Source organism: Trachypithecus francoisi, unplaced genomic scaffold (assembly GCF_009764315.1).
Source record: "Trachypithecus francoisi isolate TF-2019V2 unplaced genomic scaffold, Tfra_2.0 Contig01461, whole genome shotgun sequence".
Lineage (NCBI taxonomy): Eukaryota > Metazoa > Chordata > Mammalia > Primates > Cercopithecidae > Trachypithecus > Trachypithecus francoisi.
This window is the reverse complement of record NW_022681433.1, coordinates 16760321-16785296: the sequence shown is the minus strand read 5'-3', so window position 1 is coordinate 16785296 and position 24976 is coordinate 16760321. Positions and strand designations below refer to the sequence as shown.

Here is a 24976-nt window from a genome sequence, read left to right as displayed (position 1 = left end):
CCAAGTATCTGGGATTACAGGCATGCACGACCATGCCCAGCTAATTTGGTATTTTTAGTAGAGATGGGGTTTCTCCATGTTGGTCAGGCTGTTCTTGACTCCTGACCTCATGTGATCCACCCACCTCAGCCTCCCAAAGTGCTGGGATTACAGGCAAGAGCTTGGCCAACATACACTTTTTTTAAAAAACGTAAGTATTGAAGATATATATATAACTTTGAGTTAGGAAGGTCTGCCTAGTCAGAAAAAAAAAAAAAAAAGCCCACCTAGAATTCATGAAGCAGGGGTAAAAATGACTAGTTAAGAAACATTTCTGAATGGCTAAATGCAATAAAATCAAAAGTGAGAGGCTGGGAGAAAATCGTTACACGGGATGAAATGTTTATATTGCTATCACATAAAGCACTCGCACAACTTAGGAAAAAGACAGGCTGGATACAGTGGTTAACACCTGTAATCTCAGCACGTTGGGAGGCTAAAGCAGGACCAGCCTAGGCAACATAGCAAGGATCCACCTCTTCCAAATAAAACAAAAAAATTATCTGGGTGCAGTGGTACTCCCCTGTAGTCCCAGCTACTACTGGGCTGGTTGAGGTAGGAGGACTGCTTCAGCTGGAGAGGTTGAGGTTACAGTGAGCTGTGATCACATCACTGCACTCCAGTCTGGGCAACAGAGCAAGACCCTGTCTCCAGAAAAAGCAAACAACAAACAAGTTAGGAAAAAGACAATTCAAAAGGAAAAGATTCAAAGGATCTGAAAAGATCTGTTAAAGATCCACACAGAAAAGGCACTGATAAGTCAAACATATGAAAAGTTGCTCAACTTCATTGGTCATGAGGGAATTACAATTTACAACAAGGAAACAGCCATTTTTTTCACATCAAATTGCCAAAACACTAAAACAAATATAACAAGCCCAAAATATGAATTTATTTTGGAGTTAGAAATTATAGAATCTGCTGATGGAGGTGAGGCTGAGGAATTGTACACAATTATAGTGAAAAATTTTTTAAACTAAATGTTTATCAATAAAGAGATTAGTTAAGAAAATTATAGTGTTTATTTTCATGAGAATAGATGAATGTTGCTAAAAGAAACAAAGTAGACTATTAATTGTTATAGTCTCCCATTTTTGTGAAATATACATCTTTGGTGGGGAAGAGGATGTTCTTTCAAGGTTTCAAGTATTATGTACTTAAAACCATTGACTTGTGGCCATGTATTATTAATTTGGTTACTTTTAACAAATCTCACTGAACTGAATGGTATTTTAAGTCCCTTTTCCCAAAAAATTGGGGTTTAAAAACTTAATTTCTATATACCTCCTAGTTCATTACACTTTGGCTTAGCATTTCATAATAAGAGGTTAATGCTATTATCAGCGGATTTGATGCAGGACATTTCTTCCAGATAGTTTAGGAAAGTATTGAATACAACTGATTTAAAAGATTTTAAGTAAAAACTGCAGAAAGACTTTTAACTTGCTACATATATAATAAAGGTTTTCTTTCACCCCTATAGCTTGTCATTTAAATTTTATTTATGATGGTGTTTTGCCTGCTTTTGTTGCTCGTAAATGAAAAACTCTGCTCAAATTTAACAAGCATTTATTCTACAGTTTCTGATTTCTATTTGATACGCTTAGCAATGCTTTCCTATCCAAGATTATACAATTATCTGTATTTCTTTCTAGTTTATATTTCTAATTGTTATATTATTAATATTTCCAATCATGGGATTTTAGTATATGTTAATTATCTATTGATTGGATGATTTATCCTTTCTTCATGGCCCAATGTATTTTAGACTCAGGTCCAAAAGTTAACAAAATGCCAGTATTTCTTTTTTTTTTTTTTTTGAGACGGAGTCTCACTGTGTCGCCCAGGCTGGAGTGCAGTGGCGCAATCTCGGCTCACTGCAAGCTCCGCCTCCCGGGTTCCCGCCATTCTCCCACCTCAGCCTCCGAGTAGCTGGGACTACAGGCGCCCACCACCGCGCCCGGCTAGTTTTTTGTATTTTTAGTAGAGACAGGGTTTCACCGTGTTAGCCAGTATGGTCTCGATCTCCTGACCTCGTGATCCACCCGCCTCGGCCTCCCAAAGTGCTGGGATTACAGGCTTGAGCCACCGCGCCCGGCCCAAATGCCAGTATTTCTAAAACAGCACCTAGGTATAATCCTATCCTTGAATAAAATCTGTCATTTTGCTGTGCAAAATTATAAAAAGATGAACCATTAACATCAATCAATAGCAGAGAAGGGATGTTATCAAAAACCATTCAACGATCAAAAATAAAGACTGTCAAATAAAAGGACATTCGCCCAAACTCAGAAATAAGAACAAAAGGATACCTATTAATCTTGAATGGATTTTAGGCTTATATTTGAAGTAAACAGCATTACCTAGGCGTTCGAAGTTAAAGATGAATTATAAGCCTAATGTGAATACAGGAATCTAAATCTTACTTTTTGGGGGAAGATACCTCATTCAAATGTAATAAACTACATTCCTCAAATATTCCATAAATTCAGACTTCACTAAATTTAAACTAGATCATTCCATTCTCTGAATACCTTATTCCAAATAAATATTAGGTAATAATACAAATCTAAAGTTTAAAAAGAGTGGTAACAATTTCAGAAAGGTTTCTTGAATGACTTCTTTTAATAGGGCCCAGCTCACCAGTGTGTCTGAAGCATGTGAATATAGTCACCTGTCAATCACCTGGGCTAACAGCAGGCAGGTGAGGGGATGAGGGAATAAGAATGGAAGATGGGACAGGTCACTTATCTCTACAAGTAAAAGGTTCTTAGAACAAAACTAGTCAATGATACAAAACAGATTTATCACAACTTTAAAATTAAAATTAGTATTTGAAACACACTATAAACACTCCTACACATTATCCAAATTCCCAAAAATAATACAAGTATAATGATTTAAGAACATTAAATGTGAAATCATTTACCAAGTCTTTTTTTTTTTTTTTTTTAATATTAGAACAGGACGGATAAGGACACAGACAGTTCTAGCTGCCTCCTCCTTTCTTTTCCCTTCACTTATTCTTCACCCACAAGACTGAATCCATCAGGGATCTACCACCACAATCACAGGAGGGGGGTTCACTTCGTCTTAACCATATAGCCAGCCACGTCTAAGGAGCCCCAGGTCAAAAAAAAAAGGAAGAGGTTAGGAATTTCCCACAAAACAGGCAGCTTCTAATATGTAATTTTTGGTTACAATTTAAACTTTCATTAATTACAATATATGGTTTGGGTTTTTTAAAACCATATTTAAGCTGCAAGCCAGTTCATTCAAACCTAAACAATGAAGGGTTATTTTAGTAGTCTAGAAGCATAATTCAGATTTGATTCTTAGCAATCCTAGGAGGTAAGACAGTATTATATCCATCTCACAAATGAGGAAACCCAGCCTAGATTGACAGAATGAGAACTGCATTCTAGGTCTCGTGCCTCCATAGGGTCTGCCACACTTCCACAGAAAACAAATGATACAAAGCCTTATCATCTGATTTATCCAGTAAAACATTAAGAATTTACAGCTTGGCCAGGCGCGGTGGCTCATGCCTATAATCCCAGCACTTTGGGAGGCCAAGGTGGGCTGATCACGAGGTCAGGAGATCGAGACCATACTGGCTAACACGGTGAAACCCCCTCTCTACTAAAATACTAAAAATTAGCCACGCGTGGTGGCACACACCTGTAGTCCCAGCTACTCGGGAGGCTGAGATAGGAGAATCACTTGAACCTGGGAGGTGGAGGTTGCAGTGAGCCAAGACTGGGTCACTGCACTCCAGCCTGGGGGACAGAGTGAGACTCCGACTCAAAAAAAAAAAAAAGAATTTACAGCTTGAGTCAACCTTCCAGGAACATACTATATAAACTGAACTACACTTATAAGTGTATTAAATGAACAGGAGATCAAGTAAATTGCATTTTACATCCTTAATTTGATCTCATTCTTACGGACAGATTTTAGTTTTAATGGAATTGGTTTTTAGTGCTTCTGAAGTAAAAATTTTAGGCAGTAATTTTGCTTCTCTACCCTGTTATACAATGGCATCTCCACAAATGTATATTTGATGACATACAAAGGTTGAGGGGCAGGCAGAGTTCAAAATTTGTTGCATGGATTGGTGGGTAAAACAGAGGCTAGGGTTTTTAAAGGAATATACACCATTAAAATAAACAAAAGACATAATTTTCCACAGAAGTCGCCAAAGAATCAAAATATGTAGGCTGATAAGTGTATGACTTTAGCCTTTTATTTTTCCTCGTCACTTTAAACAATTATAAAATGGATAGAAAAAGTTTCATCTTTTGTTAGGTTTCTTTGCTTAAAGATTCAGCAGCAAAATGCAAGTTTTTAGTTTTTTGTTTTGTTTTTTTTTTTTTTGAGACGGAGTCTTGCTCTGTCGCCAGACTGGAGCACAGTGGTGCAATCCTAGCTCACTGCAGCCTCCACCTCCCAGGTTCAAGTGACTCTCCTGCTTCAGGCTACCAAGTAGCTGGGACTACAGGTGTGAGCCACCAGGCCCAGCTAATTTTTGTATTTTAAATAGAGACGGGTTTCCCCATGTTGGCCAGGATGGTCTCGATCTCTTGATCTGCCCGCCTCAGCCTCCAGAAGTGCTGGGGTTACAGGCGGCAGCCACCATGCCCAGCCAAGTTTTTAATTTCTAATTAGAAGCATGATTTACTACTGTAGTATTTTTACCATTAACATTAGGTTGTGATATGTTTCATCTGAAAAATTATAAAACTTACCTCACAAACAGGGCATACAATTGTGGTGCATTCTTCAGTCATTAACAAGCACAGTTCACAAAAAGCATGTCCACATTGAAGTTCACAGTGGTGACCTATTCATGAAATTCTTAATTATTATTTTGATGACTATTATTATTGCAACAGGGTCTTGCTCTGTTGCCCAGGCTGGAGTGCAGTGGCACCAGCTCACTGCAGCCTCCACCTCTGGGGCTCAAGGGATCCTCCTACTTCAGCTTCCCAAGTAGCTGGGACTACAGGTGTGTCCCAATACACCCAGCTAATTTTACTTATGAAATTCTATTGTGATTAAACTGCCCACGGTGTGTTAATGCTGAATGGGCAATACTGATCAGAGGGAAATTCAAAGAGGATCCCACTGTACAGGAAAAGATACCTACTATAGTTTGAAATGGTTGACTTATTGAATATAAATCAGAAGTAACCAACTATTCAGGTCAGGAGGAAGAAAAATCAAGAAGAAAAACCCAGAAGAACTATGTAATAGCAACTGCATTAATTCAGATAGCTATTTTGTACCTAGAATACTTTGAATCTGCCATATCTTATAATTATACGAAGTGCTCTGATACAGTTTATTTGTTACTTGTAAATATCACAGTTAAGTGGGCTAGAGATGAAATCGCATTTTGGAGATTTGGTTAACTAAATGCTATCATCCAGACTCCCATCTAGTTCTGTTTCCAAGTCTAACATTCTTTCTGACCATACTGTCATCTCCTACTCTGTATTTCCCATCCTGTGAAGAGGTCAAGAAGGGCCAAAACGGTGGCCAAAATGAGACACTGGCAAGACTGTGCTCTTAGAATTACTTAAGACATTGGCAAGGCCAGAAGCCAGATGCTACTATTATCACACACCCACAACTCACATTTTCACAAACTTAGCATTTATGACAGGAAATATCATAACTTGATTGAAAACCTAATATCATGATTAAATGCTCTAAGAATTTTAAGTTTATAATAAACATTTGTTTTAGCTACATAATTTCAAAAGGCTGTCATTTTTTAAGTTTTGCAAGAAAACAAAAAGGGAAAAAAGCTAGATAAAAATCAGTCATCTTTTACTAGCAAAATAATTACCGCGTTCTTGCTGAATTATAATAATTACATTAATTTTATTTATTTATTCATTCATTCATTCATTCATTCTGAGACAGACCACGATCTCGGGTCACTGTCAACTTCGCCTCCTGAGTTCATGCGATTCTCCTGCCTCGGCCTCCGGAGTAGCTGAGATTACAGGTGTGCGCCAGCATGCCTAGATAATTTTTTTGTATTTTTAGTAAAGATGGGGTTTCCCCATGTTACCCAGGGTGGTCTTGATCTCCTGACCTCAAGTGATCCACCCACCTAGGCCTCCCAAAGTGCTGGAACTACAGGCGTGAGCCACTGTGCCCGGCCTCGCATTTATTTTATTTTTAAAAAAACTTTACAAGTTTCCCACCCAACTGAAATACCTGAAACTTGCTTACAACCATGGTACATTTTAAAGCCCTATTTAACTTCCAGAGATAACATCGCCAAATAAACAAAAACACTTATCTGTTACTATAAAATTTCTGATACTGAATAACTCAAAATAACTTGTGGTATATTACACCTTAAAAAGCACTTTCAGGATTCTATACACATAACCACTACTTTTCCAACTTAGTTTTTCAAAGCATTATAATACTAATGTATGAAAGAAGTACTCATTTTAAAAGGTTGTGTTCTAGAACTTTATTCCATAATTCTAATTTCATTCAAAAATGGAGATTTTCTACGTAACAGTAGCAGTGATCTAAACCCCAAGTAGGAGAAACTTGGTTCTCCACTGAAATCACAGCTTTTTCTGCAGAGGCTCACATCTCAGAGTCTTGACAAGAATGAGAAAACTGATCGAATGACCCTAACTTTTAAAGTATAAACAATTACACCAGGTAATACGAATTTTCAGTAGCTCCAGGTATTTTAAGTTACATTAAAATAACTTGAACCAGCTGGGCGCGGTGGCGCACGCCTGTAATCCCAGCACTTTGGGAGGCCGAGATTGGCGGATCACCAGGTCAGGAGATCGAGACCATCCTGGCTAACACAGTGAAACCCTTTGTCTACTAAATATACAAAAAATTAGCTGGGCGTAGTGGCGGGAGCCTGTACTCCCAGCTATTTGGGAGGCTGAGGCAGGAGAATGGCGTGAACCCTGGAGGCGCACCTTTCAGTGAGCAGAGATGGCACCACTGCACTCCAGCCTGGGTGACAGAGCAAAACTCCGTCTCAAAGAAAAAAAAAACTAATAAAAAAATAACTTCAACCTGTGATCACTTGAGTAGATTATAGATGAACAGACCAATAGTAATGCAGTGTATTTTTCCCTTCACGTATAAAGATACACACACACACACACACAACACAAGGTGCACAAACAGTTCTTTAGGCCAATGTGAGCCATAATGTAAAAAACAAACAAAACCCCACAGAAACAAAAAAAAGCTAACAACAAAATCCAAAACCATTTCACAGTAGTCTACTTGTTACTGCTACAACAAAAACTACACAAGAAAATCAACTTTCATTCCTTCTTCATGACAAAACAATGGGCTACAATTTACGTCTACTTTTGCATGAACCCGCTAACCTGCCGTGTGAGGGGTAGATTAAAGCCACCCAGGCCCCCATCCTCCCGGCTGGAGGGTCGATGAGGCCTGGATGGGGTAGTGGAGAAAGCCGTGAAAGGTGCCAGGTGCCGTCCTAACCAACCCACACGCGGCCCTTTTGGGGCAGCTTCAGGAGGCCTGTGACGCAGTTTCCGGGACACCAGGATTGGATGCAGCTGAGCAAGCCTCACGCGCCCACCAGCCCCCCTGGCCCCCAGCCCTCCCTCCAAGCTGCCTCCCCGCTAGGTGGGCCCTTGGGTTCCTCACCGGATGCTCTGGATACCCTCCTTCCACACCTGGTGCACTGGATTTCAGGGGCACCCCAGTGCTGACCCTTCCTCCCCATCCGCTGGTAGGCAGACCGGGAAGTCCCAGGCTTCGAAGGCTCTGCCGCCATCGTTGTCTTCTTCTGGAACAACCGCCGAGTGCTAGTCCCGGCAGCCCTCGCGGCTGCAATCAATCATTGGAGGCCAGCACCTGCAGCTAGCCAAACAGTGGGCCGGGAGATTAAAGCCCGCCCCCAAGCTTGCTCCTGATGGGGCTGGGGCTGTTTTCCGTTATCCTGGGAGGTACCACTCCTAGAAGGGGCGCCTTGTGGCCGTTAAGGGCAGTTCACTTTTACATTCTACCCAAAGAGTCACCACTTTAGCGCCTTTAGTCATCACAAATTAAAATGTCGCATATTATTACTTACATTGTGAGTGACTTTCTAAATAATAATCATCTATATTGAAGCAGTCCTCTTTGCCTATTATGTGTCAGGGCCAGAAGCCCTAAACCTGTGTGCTGGGGGCATCCAGGGCTTGGCTAATAGGAGCTGGAGTGGAGAGGCTGATCAGTAGCCATTGCTGGGGTAGATGCAGTGAACGCTTTCAAATTAAAGAGTGCTCATCATTACTAACTGCTGTCGAGCCTAGTAACATACAAGGCGGAGTGCCAAGAGTGGTTGGGGATGCTAATAATTTATGAACTAACAGGTTTCTGCTTGAGAGGTATATAACTCCATTTAAAAAAACCCAGTAACTTCCGCCAAAATAGCTAAGTGTTATACGCCTGACGTGTATTAGAGATAATAAGAATTACTGCCTTCTGGGCTGGGCACGGTGGCTTACGCCTGTAATCCGAGCCCTTTGGGAGGCCCAGGCAGGCGGATCACGAGGTCAGGACATCAAGACCATCCTGGCTAACATGGTGAAACCCCGTCTCTACTAAAAATAAAAATAATAAAAATTAGCCAGGAGTGGCGGTGGGCATCTGTAGTCCCAGCTACTCAGGAAGCTGAGGCAGGAGAATGGCGTGAACCCGGGAGGCGGAGCTTGCAGTGAGCTGAGATCGCGCCACTGCACTCCAGCCTGGGCCACAGAGCGAGACTCCGTCTCAAAAACAAACAAACAAAAGGATTACTGCCTTCTGAAGAAATGAAGTCAGTATGGTCTACGGTGGTATGAAAAGTCTTCCTAGAGGATATAGGGTTTGCACTAGACCTTACAACCTAGGTAGTACTTACAGGAGTAAACAAGAAATAAGGGATTCGAAGAATAAAGACCACATCAGCGAGGGAAGGTAGATGCGAGGGAAGGTAGATGGAAGACACAGTGGCTTCTTGAGAATTTAAAGACCATTTAGCCAGAGTATGAGTTTCCTTAAAGTAAGCTTCTGTGGAGAGGTATGTCAGGGAAGAATTTCAGAGAATCTCGAGTGTCAGGCTGAGGAGTTTGAACTTTACTCTTTAAGCAGTAGAGTGCATGACACGTTTTGTGAGCAAGGAATGAAGTAATCTGGTAGAAAGGTGGCAGGTGTATTTCAAACAAAACGCCTGGAGATGGTACAGTTGCCTTTTGCTGCTAAGAATAAAGCCTGCCCATATTCCTCATTTTCTTTTTTTTTTTTTTTTCTTTTTTTTTAAGACAGAGTTTGCTCTGTCGCCCAGGCTGGAGTGCAGTGGTGCCATCTCAGCTCACTGCAAGCTCCGCCTCCCGGGTTCACGCCATTCTCCTGCCTCAGCCTCCCGAGTAGTTGGGACTACAGGCACCAGCCACCACATCTGGCTAATTTTTTTTTTTCTTTTCTTTTCTTTTTTTTTTTTCTATTTTTAGTAGAGATGGGGTTTCACCAAGTTAACCAGGACGGTCTGGATCTCCTGACCTCATGATCCGCCCGCCTGGGCCTCCCAAAGTGCTAGGATTACAGGCGTGAGCCACCATGTCCGGCCCATATTCTCCTTATCTTTCCTGGGTCAGTTTTAGAAGCACTTTCTCCTAAACAGGTGAGAAATGAGACACACAGTGCTCTCTTCTTGAATACACAATTTTTATAAATTGCATCGGACCCACAGTGAGTGTCTTTTAGAAAGTTTCACCAAAACTGAAGAGAAATTCAGAGATCAAATGGCAGCAGCAGATCAGAGAAAGAATGTAGAAGAACAATGCAGTCACAGAGTTAACCCGCAAGCTGCCCTTAGCGCTATGCATGTGAAATCAAATCCACGGTCAAGATTAGATTTCTTTGTTGTTGTTAAGCATATAACATATTTATTCCCAACATAAGAGTGGGATTAATAGAATAACACCAAGACAAAATATTAATATTCTAAAACCAAATTAATCTATTGAATAGACGTATTTCAACATTTAACTAAGTTAACCCATTTAGTTACCTTCTCGAAAATATACACAACAAATAATTTATACTGTTTCCCATAATGGCTATACTAATTTACATTCCCACTAACTGTATAAGGGTTCCCTTTTCTCCATATCCTTGCCAATACTTGTTATCTTTTGTCTTTTTAAAAATAATCTCCATTCTAATTACCTTGTGTAATATCTCATTGTGGTTTTAACTTGCATTTCCCTGGTGATTAGTGACATTGAGCATGCTTTCACATACCTGTTAGCCATTTGTATGTCATCTTTTGAGAAATGTCTATTTAGGTCCTTGGCTCATTTTTTATTTGAGTTGTTTTCTTCCTACTGAGTTGTTTATGTTCCTTATGTATTTTGGATATTAGCCCCTTACCAGATGTATAGTTTACAAATACTTTCTCCCATTCCATAGGCTGTCTCTTTGTTGACTGTTGCTTTTGCTATGCAGAGTTTTCTATTAATAGTTTGATGTAATCCTGTTTGTCTATTTTTGCTTTTGTTGTCTGTGCTTTTGTTGTCATGTCCAAAAAAATCATTGTCCAGACCAGTTGACATACAGCTTTTCCCCGTTTTCTTCTAGTCGTTTTACAGTTTCAGGTCTTTTAAATCTTTAATCTATTTTGAGTTGATTTTTGTATATAATGTGAGAAAATGATCTAATTTCATTCTTCTGCATGTGGATATCTAGTTTTCCCAGCACTGGAATGACTTTTAAAAGGTATTCATTCTCTGTTAACATTTCTTTCTGGAAAACTTGTATTACTTGTATTTATATTCACATTCTTTCAAGTTTATTTTCTGCTTTGGGTAATGAGACTAGGCCCTTACCTTTTTGTCATAATCATTTTTCTCAGATATCCAGTTAATATACATTTTGTTTTACTCTTTAGGAGTCTCAATCACTACATCTATTTTGAGATGGAGTCTTGCTCTGTCACCCAGGCTGGAGTGCAATGGCGTGATCTCGGCCCACTGTAACCTCTGCCTCCTGGGTTCAATCAATTCTTCTGCCTCAGCCTCCCAAATAGCTGGGATTACAGGCACACTCCACACGCCTGCCTAATTTTTTGTATTTTTAGTAGAGAAGGGGTTTCACCATGTTGGCCAGGCTGGTCTCGAACTCCTGACCTCAGGTTATCCACCTGCCTCAGTCTCCCAAAGTGCTGGGATTATAGGTGTGAGCCACCCACGCCTGGCCGCGACTATCTTTATTCTTACAGAAACCAATCTTGGCTCTGAGACACAATGCCTTGACAGTCTCCTAAGGTTATGTTATTGTTTTCTTTTTAACTTGGTAGTAGGAAATTCTTCTCTCTCCCTCTCTCATTCCCTCACTCCCTTCCTTTTTTTCTTTCTTTGCTTAAATTACCTTTTTGGAGATTTCTGCCCACTCTGCAATCATTTTTGACTAGAGATAGTCCTGTGAAACATCTTTTTGAGAAAGTGTACCCTGATGTTTAAATTTCTAGAGATGACAACTACAACATCTTGTGATAGCTCTAAAAACTCTTGCTTCCCTCACCCTTATTTCTACCATTTCTTGATTCCTCTGTTTAACTAATTTAGAATGTGCATATTGGAGGTGTAATACCTTGAGAGTTGCGAAAATAAATTATGTATGTGTGGTTAGCAATTTATTCTGGTCCAGAAGGAACTACTACAGTTATTATGTCTTGGTTCCATATGCTACATTAACATAATATTTTATGTCCCAAAGGAATTTTTAAATTGTGTTTATGGGTTATGCTACCAACAATGTAATATTAGCTTTTCTCCCAGCTTAGTTTTCCCCATGAGAAGTATTCACTCAGAAATTACAATCTTGACCTCTTCTGTCTCCAAAACTCCAGAGATGTAGGTCATGTGTCCTCACATTCATGGGCAATCTAAATCTCTTTTTCTTCCACAGTTACTAAATTCTAATTGAGAATGTAAGGTTTTTTTTTTTTTTGGGTTTTTTTGAGACAGAGTCTTGCTCTGTCACCAGGCTGGAGTGCAGTGGCACCAGCTCAGTGCACTGCAACCTCTACTGCCCAGGTTTGAGTGATTCCCCTGGCTCAGCCTCCCACGTAAGTAGCTGGGACTACAGGTGCGCACCACCACACCCGGCTAATTTTTTGTATTTTAGTAGAGATGGGGCTTCACCATGTTGGCCAGGATGGTCTTGGATCTCCTGACCTCTTGATCCGCCCACCTCAGCCTCCCAAAGTGCTGGGATTACAGGCGTGAGCCACCATGCCCAGCCAAATGTAAGTTGTTTTTGATAGTGGATATCTATCAACTCTAACTTCTATTTCTTTTTTATTTTGCCTAGTCATGGTAAAGATGCTTGCTCCAAAAATCAATCTTTTCTTCTTTGGCTCACAGAACTCAGAGATACAATATACAAATACCATACGCAATGGTACTAAAATTTAGTGGTTAATCCCTGGTAGCTCACTAAAAGGGCTATCACTTCTTCAACCTTTGTGCTTTGCATTGGGTGAAGTTCAGGTTACTAAAGTGCTCTGAGACAAACTGATCTCCTTCTGTATCAGCTTCCAATTAGAACCTTCTTCTTACACCAGCCGTTGATGTCCTATCTATGGTGTATCTGTTTTTAAAATATATGTTTTTCAGATATCCTCATTACTATAACAGAAGTTATTAGTCATGATGTCTATTATCATAAAAAGTGTTTATATTATAGCACGATAACGCATGGAACAACTGATTATAAAATAAATATGGTAAAAACTTGAGGTGGGTGGTCAGAGACCAGGGGAATCAATAAAGAATAAAGGGCAGATGGAAAGAGGCAAAGAGTGGGGAATGAAATGATCTTCCTGGAAAGTTTGATTCATCCATTCTCACACTGCTGTAAAGAAATACCTGGAACTGGGTAATTTACAAATAAAGGAGTTTTAATCGGCTCATGGTTATGCAGGCTTTACAGGAAGCATAGTGGCTTCTTCCGGGGAGGCCCCAGGTAACTTACAATCATGGTGGAAAATGAGGGGAAGCTAGTGTGTCTTACATGGTGGCAGCAGGAGGAAGACCTCATGAGAATACTATCAGGCGACAGCACCAAAGGGGTGGTGCTAAAACCATTCATGAAGGATCCACCCTCCTGATCCAATCACCTGCACCAGGCCCCAACTCCAAGGCTGGGGATTACAATTCCACATGAGATTTGGGTGGGACACTAATCCAAACCATATAAAAAGTGAAACATCAGAGCAGGAGGGGACATTTTATGTTCACAGAACTGCCCAACTAGAGAAAAGGAAATACAGAAAGTATTGTCATTCAAAATTTTATTTTGAGAACATTTATAGAAATACTGAATATATAACAAAATATCCTCTAAAATATTTCTGCTCATAAATTTTTCCAACTATTATATGTTCTTTATACTTAAGAATATTGTCGGCCAGGCACAGTGACTCACGCCTGTAATCTCAGCACTTTGCGAAGGGAGCCTGGTGGACTGCCTGAGGTCAGGAGTTTGAGACCAGCCTGGCTAACATGGTGAAATCCTATCTCTATTAAAAATACAAAAATTAACCGAGCATGGTGGCACACACCTGTAGTCCCACCTACTCGGGAGGCTGAGGCAGGAGACTTGCTTCAACCTCGGAGGCAGAGGTTGCAGTGAGCAGAGGTTGCAATCACACCACTGCACTCCAGCCTGGGTGACAGAGTGAAACTCTGTCTCAAGAAAAAAAAAAAATATTGTCTTGGTAGAGCCCTGAATATGATTATATGCTTATCGAGTACAGTAGAATTTCAGCATGGGATTTACAGTTAGGAAGAATAAAGTGCAGATGGGGAGGGATGAAAGGTGTGAATCAAGGACGTTTCTGTATTTCTTTTACTTCCTTTTTTCCTGGAATCGAACACAGAAGATATGAATTCACCATTTCACTGTGGAACACGGCTTTCATTCTTGTTCTGGAACATGGCAGCCATCATTCTTCAATTAGATCTAAATGATTGAATTGCAAGGTGAACTGTCTTGGTGGCTAATTCATCTTCCCTCATCTCCAGCACCCTCTTTTCTCAATATCAAGCCATGTTCTTTTGTAAGGAACTGTATCTACTATCAAGTGGCCTGGAAATTAAGAGATCCAGTGGGTCTTCCAAGTCCTTGTTTCTATTTGGTGTCATGATGTCTTTCACTGCTACCCCACTGATCTGTTTTCCAAGTCTATACACAGGAGGGCTGCAAAAATGAAGGGCATGGCAGAACAATGTTACATATGGGGGAAGGCTTCGGTCGATTTTAAGTTATTCAGGAAATAGTTTTCTAGCTAATGGGTTGTCAAATTCTTTGCATCAGAAGCTTTTATCTGGTGGGTAGCTTTTAGGTGAGCTCTGTACTGACTAGCAATGGAAAGGGAACAGATGCCACAAGGACCTGCTCTAAAACCAACATCAACCTCCAGAAGTGGATCTGAGTAGTTTGATTTATGCCCATGACATACCCAAGTCTTACAAGGAGAACTTGTAAGAACTTACAAGGAGAAAGTAAGTTCAAAGGAGGACAAAAATGTATGTAAACTGAGTAATAAAGAAAAAAAAAACAACATAATTCAAGGTATACATTTTTTGGTTTTACTATGACTTCCACAGACACAGAAAACAAAACAAGGAAGAATTATGATCAATGTATTTCATCAGCTCAAGAAACTATAATTTTTCATGTAGTCAATTTTTAATCTTTATTTTAGCAGACAAGATGTGAGTAATTTCTTCTACTAATAATTTCTGCTATTTATAAAGTTTATGCTAAACATTTGTTTTATATATTCATATATTACTTTTTGGCACTTACTAAAAATGTCACCAGTCGGCTAATGTCTGTCAGAAAATCTTCCCTATTTTTATGACGTTATATTATAAAAAGTAAAATAGATATTTATGTGTGACTTTACCAATCAAAAGCACGGTATCAAATGGGTAGATTCAGGAAATGAGTTAAGCTACTAAAGGCAGAAGATACTTAATGTCAGTAATTAATTCAATATACAGAAAATGACTAAATTCCACAACTATTCACAACATTAAAATAATGTAAATTGTTATTTGTAAGTAGTAGCAAAACATGTTGAATAATGGTGATTTCAAATGTTTGCTTTGCATACTATTTTAACGAGGAATGACTTTACCTATAACCAAAATATGACTACTGAAGGTAAAACAACATAATTATCTAAACCTATATAGCAATACTATAAAGCAATATTAGATCCATGAATAAAGTAATTTGGCTCCTTGTGGGCATTTTTTTATGACCTGTAGGAACACCTTATAAAGTAACCTAGAAAGGAAAATGTGAGTAAATTCAATTGCATTTGACAATTAATAGAACATCTTGTCCAAAGTCTAGGCAGAAAATTTCAGAGACAAAACTTTTCAGAAAAACAAAACTTAATCCTTTGCAAAAACTTTCAGAAATAAAAAGCAAGTATTTTCCAAAACTCTATCAGGGTGAGTGTAACATAAAAGAGCTTAACTAGGTTTCAAGATGCAGAGCTAGAAGGATCACTGATGTAATCCAGTACGGAATTTATTACATATTTATATGTTCTTGCTTAATCTATTCAAGGGCTTTCCCATAAACATATTCTAAAATACTGAACAACTCATATGTTCCAATCAGTGTGAATAAGCTACCAATTTGGAAAAATTTGTAATCATGGTGAGACAAACTCTTAACTACTGCTAGTGGCAATACCTATTGGTGTAATCTTTTTTGAGAGTAAGCTGACAAAACGTTTAAAAAGACACAGCCATGTTTATTCCCACTAATTCAGCAATTTCAGCTTTGAGAATACTTCCACAGGAAATGATCAAAAACCAAACAAAAATGAAAACTATATCATAACAGTGTTTATTGTTTATAAAACAGAAAATAGGAAGTAATTTAAATCCGTATCAATCTGTAACTGGCTTAGGAGATCACAGTATATCAATTTGAGAAACATAGCTGTCAAGTGGAAAAAGACAAATAGAGGTGTTATATATCTATACAGGGAAATGTATGTGATATACAAGTGAAAACAGCATAATTCTAAATTATATGTAGTTCTCAGTATATGCAAATACTAGAATGTAATTATGTAACTATATAAATTATATATGGGAAAAAAGATTGAATAATGCAATCTTATTATTATTATTATTTTTTTTTTGACAGGGTCTCACTCTGTCACCCAATTTGGAGTGCAGTGCCGCCATCATGGCTCACTGTTGCCTGGACCTCCAGGGCTCAAGCTATTCTCCAGCCTCAGCCTCCCAAGTAGCTGAGGCTATAGACACAGGCCACCACACCTGGCTAATTTTATTTTATTTTATTTCTGCAGAGATGGGGGCTCACCATGTTGCCCAGGCTAGTCTCAAATCCTGGTCTCAAGCGATCTGCCCGCCCTCGGCCTCCCAAAGTGCTGGGACTACAGGTATGAGCCACCATGTCTGGCAGCAATCTTTATTGAACAATACAATTGTAGGTAGGAACAGGGATGACTGTTTTACTCCAAGCATCATATAATGTTGTGGTGGGAGATACATACTTGTCTCCTCAGACGTCTTCTGACTGCATACCACCTTCGTGCACAGCACAAGGTCCTGAAAGAAAATGAAACAAAAGCACAGAGAGATGCAGAGGCAAGGAACAGAGAGGCGCTGCTTGCCTTTCTAAAGGTGTTCTGAATCTTTACATGTGAGACCTGGCCTGCATGTCTAATCTTGGGGTCTGTGAAAAAAACAAAAGCAAAACCAAAACTCTTACGTCCTTATTATGAATTCCTTTAGTTTGTCTTAGACCAGTTTGAACTAGATAAAACCAAGAACCAAAACTAAGACAGGTTTAATAATTTCTTTTTTCTTTTCGTTTTTCTTTTCTTTTTTCTTTTTTTTGAGACAGTCTCGCTCTGTTGCCCAGGCTGGAGTGCAATGGTGCAACCTCGGCTCACTGCAAACTCCGCCTCCCAGGTTCAAGTGATTCTCCTGCCTCAGCCTCCTGAGTACCTGAGATTACAGACGCCCGCCACCAAGCCCAGCTAATTTTTGTATTTTAGTAGAGACGGGGTTTCACCAGATTGGCCAGGCTGGTCTCAAACTCCTGACCCCAGATGATCCACCTGCCTCGGGCTCCCAAAGTGCTGGGATTACAGGCATGAGCCACCATGCCCGGCTAGTTTTCATATTTCTGTCACAATCTTTAACTTGTATTTTTTAAAAGAATCTGTACTCCACTGTACTCCAGCCTGGGCAATAGAGCAAGACTCCAACTCAAAAAAACAAAACAGAACAAAACATTTTTAATGGGGGACAAGATCCTCTGTATTGATTTCACTATCTACTAAAGAGCCACAGTGGCCTAAGAAATTCCATGTACTAAACAATCCACAATCTTTTGCTCCACAAATGACCCTTCTACTCTAGTTTAATTGGCCTTATTACCCACAGATATTCTCAGACCCATCTCAGGCCTAGAATTGCCTCCATCTCTTCTCTCTTCCTCAACTCCTTGCCTTTCTTCCAGGCAAGCACAGTTCATGGACTGAGTCAGTCCCAACGTCCCTGGCCATCAGGTAGGGTTCCCCTTCTGCCTCTCCAAGCACTAACTGGCTCTCCTGCCCTTTGAGCACCAAACTATTCAGCACTGAAGTGTCTCTTTTAATACAGGTCATGTGTGATGCTAAATTGTTTATTAAGTACCAGGAGGCCATGTGTTTCCAGAGCCAAACACAGCATCCCACACTTAGGTTCTCATTACAGAGAAGAACTTTTAGTTCATTTCTTCAGTTACGTCCCCTATTCTTCTTCACGTGAAAATTTAAAAAGGGATCACAAATATTAGTCATCTGATTTATGATGTTTCAGAAGTCCTATTTGGCCAGAACCTTCTTTTTTTAGCATCAACATTGTAATTATTATCTTCTTGGTTAGACTGGAAAGTCTGATTGGAGGGGCCCTTATATCATCAGTCACATCCCCAATCCCTGATACTCATTAAGGAAAGAAATGTCCCTTTCAGATTTGACCTCCATGCACAGTACTTCTTGCCCAACGAGAAGGACATATCTGGGCAGTGTCCTGGGCGAGGGGGGAGTAGCATGAGATGATGGGGGCTAAGGAGGGAGAGTGGGAGGGCAGAAACCAGACTAAGTAAGGCCAGGCAGGCCACACCGAAGATTCTGGAAATGGGAAATGGCTAAAGGTCTAAGCAGGGAACCAACAATCCAACTTACATGTAAGACTACTCTGGCTGTCATCTGGAGCAGGGGTCCCCCACCCCTGGACCAGTATCGTCCCTGGCCTGTTAGGAACCTGGTGGCACAGCAGGAGCGAGCATTATCACCTGAGCTCCGCCTCTTGTCAGAACAGTGGCTTCCATCCACAGTGCAGGACAAGGCAGCTGCAGCCTCGGCGGGCCGTCTGTGTTCCTCCAGATGACATCCTTTAATTATCTTGATGGCCAAAGAATATTTCTTTGTGAATATATATTACAGTTTCTTGATCCCTTCATCTGTGGATGGGCAGGAGATAAAGCTTTTAGGAGTCCACATGCCTGAGATCACGCAGTATGGGACTTTCTCCACCAGGCTCATTTTTTTGGACCTAATGTCCTCTGGGTTTCTCCATATGGCTGTGGATGACAGGATTTCCTAAAGCTTTATGGCTGAAGCATATTCTGTGTGTATCTGTATGGCAGTTTCTTTATCCCTTCAGCTGTGGATGGACAGGGCTGCTGTACATTTGGCCTGTGCCAATGGCCATGTGGAAGTGGGGACTCTCCTGGTGAACTGAAAATACCACATTGACATTGGTGACAAACAAAATGGGATGCCTTTGAGAAGGTTGTACATTGCCAGGAAGAGATCTGTGGCATCATTCTCCTGGAACGTGGATATCTACGGCAACACTGCTCTCCACTGTGCTGTCCTATCATGAGAGGACATTCCTGGTAGAAAAACTACTTTTCCGTGATATGGATATTGAAGTGCTGAACAATGATGGAAACACACCACTTTTACTTGCTGCAGTTTGCAAAAGACAGCAAATGCTGTAATTTTTGGTGAAGAAACAAGCAAATGTACATGCTGTTAATAGGTTAGGAGGAACAGTCCTCATGCCTGCTGTACATTATGGCTCGTTAGGTATAGTCGGCATTCTTCAACAAAATATTACTGTCTTTATTCAAAATATGTATGTACAGACAGCAAACAATTATGCTATTTCTGGTGCTTTGACTAGCATTCAACAACAAATTTTGCAACATAAAAGATACTTGAAAATGGTCTTCAAAATGACAATCCAGAAGCATCTAAGAATGCAAGTTTGAAAAAAGGAGGAGCAAGTGCAGAAGATTCAGGGAGTTCTGACAAACCTGCATTAAGTATTTCAAAGAACTGTGTGTTGATTCGTGCCGTAAACTAGATAATGAAGACTTGACTTTTACTACCAAGTAGTATATAACCCTGAGACTGCTTCAGAGTCTTTACTTGAAACTTCATATAAAAAAGAAGAAAAAATATGGTCAAAGGAGAAGGGCTTCCTGTAAAACATCTTTCCTTGAAGCCTACCACTGAAATGGAAGAGTCTGTTGTGAAGAATGCAGTAAAAAGAAAGGATGTACAAACATCTAGAGCAGAACAAGACTTAGAAGTGACTTCAGAGGAAGAACAAGAAAGGCCTGAGAAAAGTGAAAATAAATAACCACAGGTTGAAGGAGGAAGAAGCACAAAACTAAAAATAAAAAAAAAAAATAGAAGTACCAGAAAACCTATATAATAGTACATCTGCTGACGATGATGATGGATCAATGCAACAAAGACAAGGTGCGAAAACTTACCATCAGCAGTTTCTTAGGAAGGAGAAAGTAGGACAGGCCTGCAAAGAAAGCATCGAAAGAAAAAGGTTGGCCGGGCGCGGTGGCTCAAGCCTGTAATCCCAGCACTTTGGGAGGCCGAGACGGGCGGATCACGAGGTCAGGAGATCGAGACCATCCTGGCTAATATGGTGAAACCCCGTCTCTACTAAAAAATACAAAAAACTAGCCGGGCGAGGTGGTGGGCGCCTGTAGTCCCAGCTACTCGGGAGGCTAAGGCGGGAGAATGGCGTAAACCCGGGAGGCGGAGCTTGCAGTGAGCTGAGATCCGGCCACTGCACTCCAGCCTGGGCAACAGAGCCAGACTCTGTCTCAAAAAAAAAAAAAAAAGAAAGAAAAAGGTCAAAAAGCGAACACATTTTAGGGATGGCCTTGATGACTTAATTTGGCCGTCTGAACAATACAAAATTATCTGAGAGAACTTCTTGTCTCATGGAGTTTACTTTTTAGGGCATTGAATTTAATTCCAGCTTTAGAAAGTTGTTCAGTAACTAATTGTTATCTTTTACCTCAAAAAAACAAAAAACAAACAAACAAAAAAGTGTGCCAAAGGACCTAAGCAACACAGCATCAACTAAAGGAAAGCAAGACTATTAGAGGAGTGGATATCTCAACTACAACATGAAAATCTGTTGCTTGAACAGCAACTAGATGGTGCTCATAAGAAAGGGGATAATGAACAAATAGTAATTAATATCCAAGGCTGCTGTTTCGAGAGTGAAAAAGAAGGTCTGCTAGAAGAGAAAAATAAGGAATTAATCAATGAATGCAATCATTTAAAAGACTGTTTCCGTATAGAAAACAGAAATCAGGAGAAATAAGTATCAAGAAAAATAAATATTTTCAAGCTTCCAGAGAGAAAATTTAAGTATTTGGTTATGGCTACATGTTGAACCTAGTTGAATATAAAAATAAGTAGATGAAAAATATGTTTACCATACTGTATAATTCCATTTACATGAAACATCTGGAATACACAAATATATACAGACAGAAAGTAGATTAATGTTTGCATAGGGCTGGGGCTGGAAATGTGTAGTGACTGCTGATGGGCATGAGGCATCTTCTTGGAGTGATGAAAATGTTTTAAAGTTGGACTGTAGTGATGGTTGCGTGACTCAGTAAATTTACTAATAATCTTTGAACTGTATGTTAAAACAGATAAATTCTATAGTATACAAATCATGTTTCAACAAACTCTTTAAACCAAAAGCCAAAACTAAACAAACAAAAAGGAATGCTAAAGAAATCTCTGACAGGCCACAGTGTGCCATCAAAATTATGTCACATGATTTATAAATTATATTTTTTAATTTTTTTTCTGAACTAGAGATAATCTGAAGAAAAAAATTAATGAGAATTTTCACACCACAGCAAACCCAGAAATGATAAGTCAATGAAAATGAGCTTAAGGCAGAGTCCCTTATGAAAAACAGAGCAATTGGCCAGGCACGGTGACTAACGCCTGTAATCCCAGCACTTCAGGAGGCCAAGGCAGGTGGATCACCTAAGGTAAGGAGTTTGAGACCAGCCTGACCAACATGGCAAAACCCCATCTCTACCAAAAATAGAAAAAAACTACCCAGGTGTGGTATCACACGCCCATAGTTCTAGCTACTCGGGAGGCTGAGGCACAAGAATCATTTGAACCTGGATAGCAGAGGTTGCAGTGAGCTGACATTGCACCACTGCACTCCAGCCTGGTTGAAAGAGAGAGACTCCACTTCAATAAAAACAAAACAAAACAAAAAAGAGCAATTAATAACAAACTGGAGATCCAGCATTTCCTCTCATCCTTTTGTCTGGCCATCAGCTTTTGGGTTCACGATAATGGAAGTTTCCTCTGAGTTCAGTTTCTCCGGGTCCAACTCAATGATCTCATATTCCTTTTGAAATGAGGCACATAGTCAAAAGCTCATTGCGTGGGTTAGACATTGTTTTTTAACTACAGAGAGAAAAAGAATAAGGGAAATTGATTCTAAAATCTTTTTTTGTTGTTGTTGTTTTTTTTTTGAGACGGAGTCTTGCTCTGTCAGAGTACAGTGGCTGGATCTCAGCTCACTGCAAGCTCCGCCTCCCGGGTTTACGCCATTCTCCTGCCTCCGCCTCCCGAGTAGCTGGGACTACAGGCGCCCGCCACCTCGCCCGGCTAGTTTTTTGTATTTTTTAGTAGAGACAGGGTTTCACCGTGTTAGCCAGGATGGTCTCGATCTCCTGACCTCATGATCCGCCCGTCTCGGCCTCCCAAAGTGCTAGGATTACAGGCTTGAGCCACCGCGCCCGGCGTGATTCTAAAATCTTAAGCAATTGTTTCACTCAGAAAGTTCTAGACCAGCTGCGTTTGGTGGTACACACCTGTAGTCCCAGCTACTTGGGAGGCTGAGGTAGGAGAATTGCTTGAACCCGGGAGGGGAGGTTGCAGTGAGCCGAGATCACACCACAGCACTCCAGAGTGAGACTCAGGACAGAGTGAGACTCAGGATGACAGAGTGAGACTCAGGAAAAAAAAGAAAAGAAAAAAGCAAGTTCTAATGTTTGAACTGTGCTGCTGCCCTGTTTTCACCTTTCTGCAAGTCAGCTGGAATCCCATATATTGCTAAGAATATCAAATCAAAATTGAGTAACAATAGGTTCAGTAATTTTTAAAAATTCCCTCATATCAAATGTTGTGCAAAAATAGATGAACTTAAGGGAAATAATTTTAAGGTGAGCAAGGTACACTTCTCTTCCAGCACATTTTAATTTTAAAAGGAATCTTGGCTGAGTGCAATGGCTCATACCCATAATCCCAGCACTTTGGGAGGCTGAGGCGGGTGGATCACTTGAGGTCAGGAGTTCAAGACCAGCCTGACCAACATGGTGAAACCCAGTTTCTATTTAAAAAGTACAAAAGAATTAGCTGGGCATGGTGGCACACTACCTGGTGTGTACCTCCCAGCTACTCGGGAGGCTGAGGCAGGAGAATTGCTTGGACTTGGAAGGCAGAGGTTGCAGTGGGCCAAGATCACGCCATTCGTTGCGCTCCAGCCTGGGCGACAGAGTGAGAGTCTGTCTCAAAAAAATAAAGTAAAATAAAATAAATAAATAAAATAAAATAAAATAAAAAATAAAAACTTTCAGTTCTTATTACACTTGTGAGGAACAAACCCTTGGCACAGATTGTTGCAAAACACTTATCCCTTGATATGTTTTGTCCTGTATCTACACGTAGACATTTCAGTCTCACTGCAAGTCACCTTACCATTTTCCTCGTGAGTTAAAACAAAATGAAAACACAAAAGGATGCAAATTAAATCTGCATAATAAGAGATTACCAAAAGAATTAAATTACGTGTGAAAAGATTACACTAAATCCTTTTTGTTGTTTTTGTCTTGAACATTCACTATTGAACAAGCTTCTGCCACCACCGGCAGTTACAGCTAACACACTTTTGTAGATTTTCTATTCAAACCCATTTCTAAGTCACAGGCTATCTGGGCTACGAGCCGCATGTGCCCCAGGTGTAAATCAAACGAAGCCTTAATTACTGCCACTTTTGATCAGTATCTAATTCGACCTTCTGCCCTCATTAGCCGAGGGCTGTGGCTCCACTTGGTTGTGGAGAGGTTTCCCAAAGCCACAGGTGTCATGATAATTCAATTCGGGGTGAATAATTCAAGGACAGGGGTGCTTTCTTTCAGGACCCTGACCCTCGCTTCCTGCCTGGAATCCAGAGCTGCGTGGTTCGCGGGCTGGAAAGAAAATGTTCAAGTCCAGATCAGAGCGGACGCGAGAGGCAGGAGACGTCAGGTCTAGCCCGGAGCGGGAGGGAGGCCCAGCAGACCCGCCCCGGCAGCAGGGCCAGGTCCGACTGTGGCTCCGACGCCGGTACCCGGCCGAGGCTTCCCTCCTTTCACCTGAACCAGACTGGGTAGGGCCCGAGCACTGGGGCCTCGGTTTCCGTACCAAGAACAGCTTTAGTCAGCCGGGGGCTGCCTTTAGAGTCGCTGCGGCTTCCACCTTCTCTCCCGAGGTTTATGCGTCCTGGCTGGAAATGCTGCGTTGGGCTGCCAGGCCGGCAGTTTGCGCGCAAACCGAAACTCAGCTAAGGGCTGTTCCATGGCGCGCGCCTCGCACCTGCTCGCCCAGAAGGGAGCGCGCCTGGCCCCGCCTGGCCCCGCCTGGCCCCGCCTGGCCCCGCCTGGCCCCGCCTGGCCCCGCCTGGCCCCGCCTGGCCCCGCGGTAGCTAAGGCCCCTGCTGCGCGTGCGCGCGGGTGGGACCCGCATCCGCGGAGTTTGTGAGGTCCCGGGGACCGCATGTACCTTCAGCCGTCCTCCCTTCACACCCACGTCGACACAGTGTCACCTCCTCAAGCCACAGGGTGCTGAGTCTAAAGCACAGGGCCGCCCCATGCCCCTCTCCCAAGGGTCGCTCTGCCTTGCTCCATCTCGCTTCAGGGCCCCAGTCCCCACTGATCCAGGCCTGCCTTAGGGAGCTCTGTTGTTGGCACCAATGAAGAGCAGCACACTGAGAGGATGGTTCCAGGGCATGGGAGAGGCCCCTGATCTCTAGGATGTTCTGGCGTCAAAAGGAAGGCAGGACGCGAAGATAACAGATTGTCTAAGCAGCTGTGTTCTCTGGAAACAGGATCAGAATTGGGCAAAGCAAAAAAAAAAAAAAAGAACTGGGCAAAGCCCACCCCAGCTGGCATACCGAAAATCAGTTCAAAACCCTATTAGATAAGCTGTGCGTTCCTTCAGTGCGTTTACCGCAGCATAAACGCGCACTGCGAGCTGGCAAGGCCCAGCGAGAGGCGCAGACTGCGCTGAAGAGGGGCGGGAGCGGCGCCGCGGGCGCTGTCCCAGCAGTAGAGCCCTGGGGCGAGGTCGCCAGCCTGCGCGGCTCCGTGCTGGGGAAAAACTCCGGTCTCCCCAGCTAGCCCAGAGCGCAGGGCTGGAGGATGGAGCCCCCTCCATAACCACCGCACGACCCCCACAGCTACCCCGCCCCGCTCCGCCGCA

At 41.5% G+C, this 24976-nt stretch overlaps 1 protein-coding gene and 1 long non-coding RNA gene across 14 annotated transcripts in view; both read right to left on the bottom strand.

Annotated features, from left to right (window-relative positions):
* The window catches only part of RNF17 (ring finger protein 17), a 131445-nt gene extending 123191 nt beyond the window's left edge, over positions 1-8254 (bottom strand). For 5 of the 10 annotated variants that reach the window (XR_004443350.1, XM_033236750.1, XM_033236758.1 and 2 more), the window contains exons 1-2: positions 7720-8250; positions 4788-4882 (exon numbers count right to left, since the gene is read on the bottom strand). Coding sequence is in view for 8 of the 10 variants with exons in the window: in XM_033236750.1 (XP_033092641.1) it covers positions 4788-4882; positions 7720-7849 (225 nt within the window). In the remaining 2 variants the exon portion in view is untranslated. Of the gene's footprint in view, positions 1-4787; positions 4883-7433; positions 7570-7719 lie in introns of those variants that run through there. The other 5 variants (XM_033236796.1, XM_033236774.1, XM_033236782.1 and 2 more) reach the window with 4 other exon arrangements.
* An 8196-nt stretch (positions 8255-16450) lies between these two features.
* On the bottom strand, positions 16451-24168 carry LOC117098320. 4 transcript variants are annotated; one of them, XR_004443337.1, is made up of 5 exons: positions 22330-22389; positions 21625-21919; positions 19939-19976; positions 18335-19594; positions 16451-16706 (listed from the first exon to the last, which is right to left on the bottom strand). It is a non-coding gene; the product is annotated as an uncharacterized LOC117098320 (long non-coding RNA). The 4 variants fall into 4 exon arrangements; XR_004443345.1 differs by having other exon boundaries at positions 18335-18889; XR_004443342.1 differs by lacking the exons at positions 21625-21919; positions 22330-22389 and adding an exon at positions 23921-24168.
* Positions 24169-24976: the final 808 nt, after the last annotated feature.